Source organism: Sander vitreus, chromosome 20 (assembly GCF_031162955.1).
Source record: "Sander vitreus isolate 19-12246 chromosome 20, sanVit1, whole genome shotgun sequence".
NCBI classification, from domain to species: Eukaryota; Metazoa; Chordata; class Actinopteri; order Perciformes; family Percidae; genus Sander; species Sander vitreus.
In genome coordinates, this window is record NC_135874.1 from 18,198,480 (window position 1) to 18,207,234 (window position 8,755).

The following is an 8,755-nucleotide window of genomic DNA, read 5'->3' on the forward strand; positions in this document are numbered from 1 at the left end:
ATAAAAGCAGACAGTACCTTTTAAGGCAGGCATTTATTTTAAACTGGGTACAACTGCACCACACAAACAGACTAAAATGTAAAATGTCTTCAATCAAAACATGATAAAATGTGAAAAGCTACTGTTTCTACACCTAAGGTTATCTTGTACTTCCAGTATTAATCCACAGGATAGAAAATTCAAGATCATCACCTTTACTCCAGACACACAATGGGAAATGTAAAAGAAGCAGAGTGGTCATTTGGCTAACATTGACATCAGTTTCAAATAATTTCTTTCAGACACAAACAGTGGCAGTCCATTGCAGACCAAGGTGTTAGTCATCCATCTGCTTTCTTTGAACAAGCACTTTGGTGAGTGGTGGCAAAAACATGACATTGGTTAGGCCATAATGAAAATGCATACAAATTCGATTTTAACATCCCTTCTTTTTGCAGATTAACGTTTGCAGATTTTCTTCGTCTCTCCAAAATTGATTAAAGCAGTAGTTAATATACACCTCAGAAATCATGACACTGTACATAACATTGATGCAAGAGGAATCATGGCTGTAGCACATAATTACGCCTGCGTGATTTGTGCCATGGCTGTTAAGTGAAACAAAATCTAGTACAATACAGAATTAGCAAACAAAATCAGGTTACACAACATAAATAATACAAATTATAAATACAAAAAAAGTCATTCACATCTTTCTAAAAAAGACATATTTGCAGAAATACGCTTGGCTTGCTTATGCCTTACTTTTAAAAGTAAAAGGAAAGTACTCTATATAGTGATGCAACAAATTAAATGTCTCACCAATGACACCAATGAAATGCCATTAAAGTCCTCATCTGTAGTAATGGTTTCCCTAATCATTTCACAAACGCATGAAGTTTGGAGTACAAGTGGAAGAGCACATCTCCTGTTTAACAGGTAACGGTTTTACAAGACTTGTGGTGAAAGCGGCTGAATTGTTTAAAAAAAAAAAAGTGTATACCTCGAATTTGGCCATTTATCATAATTAATGCAATGATTGTGAGCAATCCATCTGAATCTGCTTCAAACATATGCCTTGTACAAATGAACCAGCATGCACAACAAAATGACAACATTTCCTGTAGGATGAGGCAAAGTCAATGGTACCATTTCTTTTTCTTCCCCCCCCAATCAGATGTCAACATTACCAGCCAACAGTGTGAATCAATAAACATGCCATGTTCTGTTACAGCAATATGAGATGCCTTGGCTTTTTAAAGAGACAAACACACAAAAAAAAACACCATCCACAGAGAGAACAGAAGTCTTATTGCATTATCTAAATGCCATTATCCTAAATTAAAGCATATGTACAAATTACAATATGTATCAAATAGTTTGGTAAGTGCAACGTAGAGCTTGGTTAAAGTTTCCACTTATGTGCAAACATCAGTGCACAAAGCAACTCAAACTAGACTTGAACATTAAGTGACTCAAGACACACCACACCTAGCCTTTCCTAGTCTAGTGCCCTCTATTGCTGTGCATTGCTTGACCTATCCGTTAGCCTAACCCAAGGCTGCACAGAGTGACACCCTCAACCAGCCTGGGGAGCACCCTCTCCCAGGACACAGGACTGGTGACAGTGGGAACATGGCCCGATTTGGCTGGCACAGCCCTTGGTGCTTTATCATCCATCTCTATATGACAGCATAGAAGAATGTCATGCTAATACATTAGCAATAAGGACAAGATAATAATTCAAGCGTGGCACACAAAGGAATCCGTTTCTAGCACAGGAGGTGGGAAAGATGCAAAAACAAAAAGTTAATGTTTTGGCACTTCACATGAAGCTGTGAACGGATTACCTCAAACCTGAGCTTGCAAGCAAGACCATGGCTACATGAGAATCACGTTTGGTAGCGAGTTGGTGAGTGAAAAGAGGAGGCTTAGACCCAATCACAGGCAGAAAAAGTCATGATCATAGCCAAGAGTGACATTGTACCAGGAACAGGTATGGAGACAATGACAAAGCATGCTCATATCCAGCAACAGGGACGATGTAAGGAAGGGGAATGCTAACTATATTATATTTAAAAAAAAGAAAATCAAACCGTGCCAATTTTCAGACTTTTTAGATATTTATGAGGACAGAAGTTTGTGGTTTTCCAACCACAGGCTTCCCTTGCAGTAGGAATTTATATTTATTGCATGGTTGGGGGCCCTTCAATTATACGCATTTAAATGTGCATACATCAAATAACTACCATCTTACGCAGAAGTAACAGAGGTTGAGCTAATTGTGTGAAGCAACACAGACAAACAGCTGAATCCTGAATCCTAAATATAGCACCAGTTGGTATACTGTACAGACCAAAGGGTGAAAAAAAGGGCCACGGTCGATTTCAACTAAAGAGTAGCAAGTGCATGACCTGACCTTAGGAAGATGTAACAGAAGCTAGAAGATGGGGATTTTTTTTAAATGGCTCTGAGGATGAAGCAGAAACTAAGTGATAAACACTCTCAGGAGAATTTGTCACTCAACTCTACACTGAACCTCGGAATCAAACTACACACATCCGCACGCACACTAGTGACCCAGTGCAGAAAGACATTTTACAGGCAATGCACTAGGATATATTCCATATATTTTATTTAAACTATTTACAAGAGAGAAAAAGGCAGCCCTTTTTGAAAATATAAAGATTCCAACTTTTCTCTTTTTTGTGAAGCACTGATTTTGATGCAGAACTCCTGCGTCGCTGAGCCCAAGCATCAGCTCTGCACCCGGACACATAACAAAACAAACAATCCTATCTGACATGCATGTACCTCTCGAGCATACACACTACATGGCCAACAACCACATATTCATACAAAAACACCTGCCGACTGCGGTGTTCTACAAAATCTGAACACATGGTTCCAGTTGCAGCAGGGAATTTAATAAAATAAAAATATTTAAGTGTTAAACACAATTAATGGCATAAAGGAAAAAAAAAAAAAAAAGTCTGCTAACGTAACAGAATTTTAAAACAAAAGTGACAAGTTTTCTCCCACAATCCTCTGGGGAAATGGCTCAGAGTCCTCATTGTGGTCCAGCAGCAGTAGAGCGGTCGTCTCCTCGTGCCCGTGACAACAGCTGTCCAATGATCTTCATCTCTGTAGCTCTTTCTCATCTCTGCAGCCATGTCTGTGGTCCCCCTCTAGCCAGCCAGCTAGCCCGGCACATCCATCCACTCAGTAGGCTCCCTCTCCTCTGGTGTTCACGTTGGTGTGCAGCGCTCCTCTGCACCTGGAGGATGAATGTGGGGAAGGAGGAGTAGACAACAAAAAAGAAACGTCTTTGTGTCCAAGTTCTCTTATTGGGTCCTAGCTGGCTGGGCCATGGGTCAAAGGGCAGTCAGACCAAAGTTGCAACGGCAATACATCATGCCGCTTGAGTCCAACCAGCTGTCTGAGATGGGGTCATAGCGCTGGACAGTGTTCAGGTAGGATGATCCGGAGTGACCTCCCACCACATAGAGGTAGTTATCCACGATGGCAGATCCCACACCTGCAAAACAATGTCACAGTCATATGTAGCTAATTACATGCATTTCTCACCATTTTGTAGATGCAGTTAGCTCAATACTTTCAAATGACTGACTCAAATGATAGGGGTGGGAATCACCAGAGGCCTCATGATACAATATCATTACATTAATTATGTCACGATATTATTGCGATTTTATTACCTTTTTCCAACTTCAAATTTTTGTCAACATAGGTTTTATCTACAAAGAAACATTTCTCTGTTCGCACTTCAATTTTATTGCTGCAAAATGGGATTATCAAGCAGACAAACTGACCCAACACATATCGATACAGTATTGCCATGGAAAATATCGCGATACCATGCTGTTTCGATTCCCCCCCCCCCCCCACCCAATGATACAGAGTCTGCACGTACAGGCCAAAACAACTTTTCATTGAAGCCTCTACGTGTAGTCTCCTTAGATAACACCACTAGGGGTCGCCAAAATCCAATTTGCAAATCATACAAATAGGGACTTTAGCTAAAGTATGATGTAAACTCACCAGTGCGTGGTTCATTCATTGGCCGACAGGCTGTCCACTGGTTCTGATGTGGATCATACCTCTCAATGCTAGACAGATGCGACACTCCATTATGTCCGCCCACCACAAATATGAAGCCGAGCATGACGCCTACTCCGAAGTTGATCCTCTTATCTGCCATGGGGGCTACCATTTCCCAGGCATCTTTGCTGGTGTCATACCGCTCTACGCTGTGTGGAGAAGATGCAGCACAATTAACAAAATGCACACAATGGTTTAAAAAGTCCAAATGTAAAAACATCCGATGTCCCAGCACTCTGCAATTCCTCAACAGGCCCCCAGCCAAATGCTGTAATGATTTACCAGTTTCAAGAAACTTTTATATTATACAGGCACAGGTGAAACAATATTACTGCATGTGGTATGCTTTGGAAAATGACCTGAAGTATTGTTATATTACATATGCAATTTGTAATTATTCGTCTATGACATACAAAAACACCTATGTACTCCGTCAAAAGTTGCATTTCAGTTCAAAAGCAGCTAACCGACTTCACATGGAAATTTATTTTAGCAATATATAGTACTTAATTGGACCGATATTTAGTCATTTGAATTTTGTTATTTAAATATTATTTCAAGCTACAAAAGAGAACTGTTCAGGTGGTGTGATAACAAACACACGCAGTGCAACTAGTAACCAATGGCAGTGGTGAATTACTAAATTTGACCAGAGTAAAAAGAACCCTCCAACAGCAACATGAACACTAGCAATCAGGGATTGTTTTGCAGTAAGCAAGGACATAAAAGCCATTGGGGAAAGAAAGAAATAGTCCCCAAAGATTCTCTGTCCAAACACATTCTCCCGAGGGGTTTCAGGAGTCAAGGAAACAAGCTAACACGGTGTTGCTCTCTAGAGGTCTAACCAGCAGCAGTTGGGCACCCTCCCCATGAAACTTCAGCAACCACTTCTGTTATGACTCCTCCTCACGCATTGACAGGGCCCTGGTCCCATCCTTCACTCGATTACCAGTTCCTTTAAATAACAAACAAGACCTTGAGAGAGAACACCAGCTTAGGAGGTCGTCTAAGAGCTCCTATGTGGCATTCTGCAGTCTTCACATTGTACAGAAACTTCAATGAAAGAGGTTACAGTTGAAGAGAAAGACATTTACCATATCATACACAGAACTGAGCAGCTACAGAATAAATTATTCAGTGCCTTGCTAATAACTGGGCAATCTACAGGACAAGACAGTTATTAATAACTAAACATTTCCCATTCCTAATGTTTAACAGCCCATAACATACAGTACATTTCCACAGGTAAAACAAAAAGATCATATCCACTCTCCGTGGTATTACCTGTTCATATGGGCTGGGCCATAGCCTCCAATAGCGTACACCATGCCGTCCAGCACAGCGGTGGCAAAGCAGCTGCGGGACTTGGTCATGGGTGCCACAGGCTGCCACTCCTTCAACTTGGGGACATATTTCTCCACCGACTGGAGATAATACTGGCCGTCATAGCCTCCGAGGGCATACAGCTCGCCCGCCAGGACCACCACCCCGAGTGTGCTGCGGCACTCGGCCATACGCTCCACAGAGGACCAGGTGTTGCTTTCGGGGTCCCAGCTCTCCACGGTGCTCTCGTGTCTCCGATAGCTAATGCCCTGTCTCATGTGTGTGGCGATGCCTCCCACCACATACACCTTGTGGTTCAGCACTGCTACTCCAAATTCATAACGGGGTACACCCAGAGGGGCCAGTCCTATCCATGAATCTGTCCGAGGGAAATACATTTCTATGCTGCAAGAGACAGACAGATGTGATCTGGTTTGTCAGTTTGTTTTTAAAACACAGAACATAAACAAGGCATAGATAATACAGAATTTGGAAAGTTGCCTGTTCAATAATGCTTAAAATTATCATCCAGACATGATTACCTTTCTAATGTTGCAAACAGTCCAGCCTTGCCACCTACTGCAAGCAGCACCTTCGGGGCACACCTGGGCCGTGCCGACAACACAGTCTGATAGGAGAGCCGATGCTCAGGCATAAAATGATATTTGAGGGCCTCATTGAGCAGGTGCTTGCATGCGTGGTCATCTCGTATAAGGTGGTTGGCTTCATATAGGCGAGTGAGAAATTTAACGCTTAGGAGTGGAAGGCGAACACAGTGCAGCAGCTGAGCCAGATGCTGCTGTCTCTCAGTAACATCATATTTGATCCACGATTCCAGGGCGTAAAATACAGTCTCCTCTGTGACCACCTTAAGGCAGTCATTGGACACAATTTCATCCAACTCAGCCCTTGTCAGTTCAAAAAACTCCTCTGTTAGACAAACTTCCTCAAAGTTCTCACAGATGAATTTAGTTGCAGCCAGGCACAGGTCATGACAGCCATATGTCTCTGCAAAACGGGAGATGCCTATACAGTTTCCAGCATCCAGCTGGCTCTCTAAGAAGGAGCAGCACTCCTTAAGTACTAGCTTAACCTGGAGTAAGTCGGCAGCCGGTAGCAGAGATTCCACTGTTTCCTGGGAAATAAACACTGTGCCAGTGTATGCATACTCAACAATGGCCTAGAAGAAAAAGAGCAAAAGCATCACAAACAAAAACTATGGTACAGATTAAAAGTTAATCAGTGCAGTTTAATAGGTGTCTGCTGGCTCCAAGCATACCTGCAAGGCAGTCTCATCGATGCACTGGAATTCCACCTCGGAGGTCTCCTTTTCTGACAGGTTACCCGTGAACATGGCCTTAAAGTAAGGGCTGATGCTGGCCAGCACTACTTTGTGGGCATGGATCTTGGCATCACCCACACGCAGGACAATGTCACATAGTTCGTGATCCTGCCGCAAGAGCTGGAGGCCTTGCAGCAGCTGCTCTGAGTGAGGCCGTTTCAGACTGGCAAACATATAGGCCTGGTCCTGCTGTTCCATCTGCGAGCAGGAATCCACATATCAGTGCATTGTTGACATTTTGTAAAAGGCTATTGATGCAGTGAAACGTTATGAATAACTAACATTTGACCAACAGCCAATGGAAATCCTGTAAATTAACCATTTGTCATCTAGCCCCTGAGACTACAAGCCTGAAAAGTCAACTAAACACAGGGCTGTGCAACATCACGTTATTACAGCACGCGTTAAGGAAACATGCCTAAGTAGTAGTAATGTCATGAGAACCGGTACTTCGGTACCAAGTCAATACCAAAATTCTGAAAACGTGACGGTACTCGTTTTTAAAGTACCTTAGGTAACGTAAGCTTCGATAGCTACTGACATTAGCTAAGTTCAGCGCTCGTTTTAGCAGGCCTCTATAAAGGTTAGTCAAGTTAACTTTAGTCAGTCTGGTTCTATGTGAAAAAGCAACAACGGCAGAGAGAAACAGACTTACTACACATAATTGCTGTCTGGGAGTTCCAGGTGAACTCATGGAAGAAGTTACCATATGCTAACTGTGTGGTGATGCCAGGCTTCAGAGCAGCGGGCTGAAGACTGACGTTTTCACCAGGTTAGATAGAGGTTACATGTAAATCATGCTCTCCTTGCCCCCTCCACTCCAAAACAGTGAGACAGAAAGTTGAAAGAAAAAAAAGAAAAAAAAACTGACACTGAAAAAAAGAGTGACATGACACGCTTTGCCAGCTCTTCCTCCACCGCTGATATTTTTGGTATCGTGACATCCCCACTGGGTAGTATGATGCATTCAGGGATGTTTTGTAGTAATACAGTAGTTATTCCGACTCTTAGCGGTCTACTGTAAGGATCTTCTTAATCTAGTGCTAACGCTACTTAAAGTCAACCAGTCGTACTGGCTAGTAACGTTAAGCATACCATGTTTTAACCCAAACCAACCGCATACATGCTGCGGTGTATTTATGCTTTATGACATTCAGTCACAATAACGGGAACGGTTAGTTTTGTGTAACTGGGGCCTTGGCTTAATTTCTGAACGGAGGGCATGGCCAGATCAAAACTCGCTAGCTTACATTACCGCTTAGCTTCAGAGCAGCAAACAGCTAGTGCGCTAGCTTACACACTGTTAAGCCCACTAACAGCTTAGATTTCGCAGAAACAAATTTCCCCGGATATCATATTTATATTAACATCAACATCCATGTCACCATCGTCTCGTCGCCAGCAAATACACAGTGCCAATCTGTTTCATTGCACTGCAGTCGGCGCAGGTTAGCTGCTAAAAATAAACACGGTTACTGTGGCTAACGTTAGCTGCATCATTGATTGATATACAGTAACATGGCTGACACATACAAAACGTGACGTTATAGCTAGCTGCCAGATAAAACGTGTATATCGTCAAATCAAGAAAGACAAACCTGTAACCTATAACGTTAGTCCGTCTGGTGCGCCGCTGTAATAACCGATTTTGCAGTGGCGGAGTTCAGCGGCGACGAGTGGGAACCCCGAGAGGCTTTCAAGAAAACAACCTACTGCCAACCTAGCCACAAAGCTACAAATGAGCTCTTATAATATCAGAGCAGCACACCCACTTCCGCTTTTTTCAAAATAAAACGACATTCACATCTATTTCTAAGGAAGAGATGTCAGCAAGCGACAAGCCAAGAAAATGTGTTACAACGATAGTGAACCTTACCAGTATTTTTTTTACAGTAAATAAAAACACTATTCTACAGACATGTTTTATAACAACACGCACGCACACCACAGTATTAATGTGTGTTTATATATTATGAACACCCCCTTTCC

At 42.5% G+C, this 8,755-nt stretch overlaps 1 protein-coding gene across 2 annotated transcripts; it reads right to left on the reverse strand.

The window, feature by feature from the left end:
- Positions 1-14: 14 nt before the first annotated feature.
- klhl28 (kelch like family member 28) lies at positions 15-8,510 on the reverse strand. 2 transcript variants are annotated; one of them, XM_078277347.1, is made up of 6 exons: positions 8,365-8,510; positions 6,704-6,964; positions 5,967-6,604; positions 5,386-5,829; positions 4,042-4,250; positions 15-3,517 (listed from the first exon to the last, which is right to left on the reverse strand). In XM_078277347.1, exons 2-6 carry the CDS (start codon positions 6,962-6,964, stop codon positions 3,354-3,356), a joined length of 1,716 nt encoding a protein of 571 aa, XP_078133473.1. In that variant the 5' UTR covers positions 8,365-8,510; the 3' UTR covers positions 15-3,353. The 2 variants fall into 2 exon arrangements, with proteins under 2 accessions (XP_078133473.1, XP_078133471.1); XM_078277345.1 differs by lacking the exon at positions 8,365-8,510 and adding an exon at positions 7,422-7,590.
- Between the last annotated feature and the right edge of the window lie 245 nt (positions 8,511-8,755).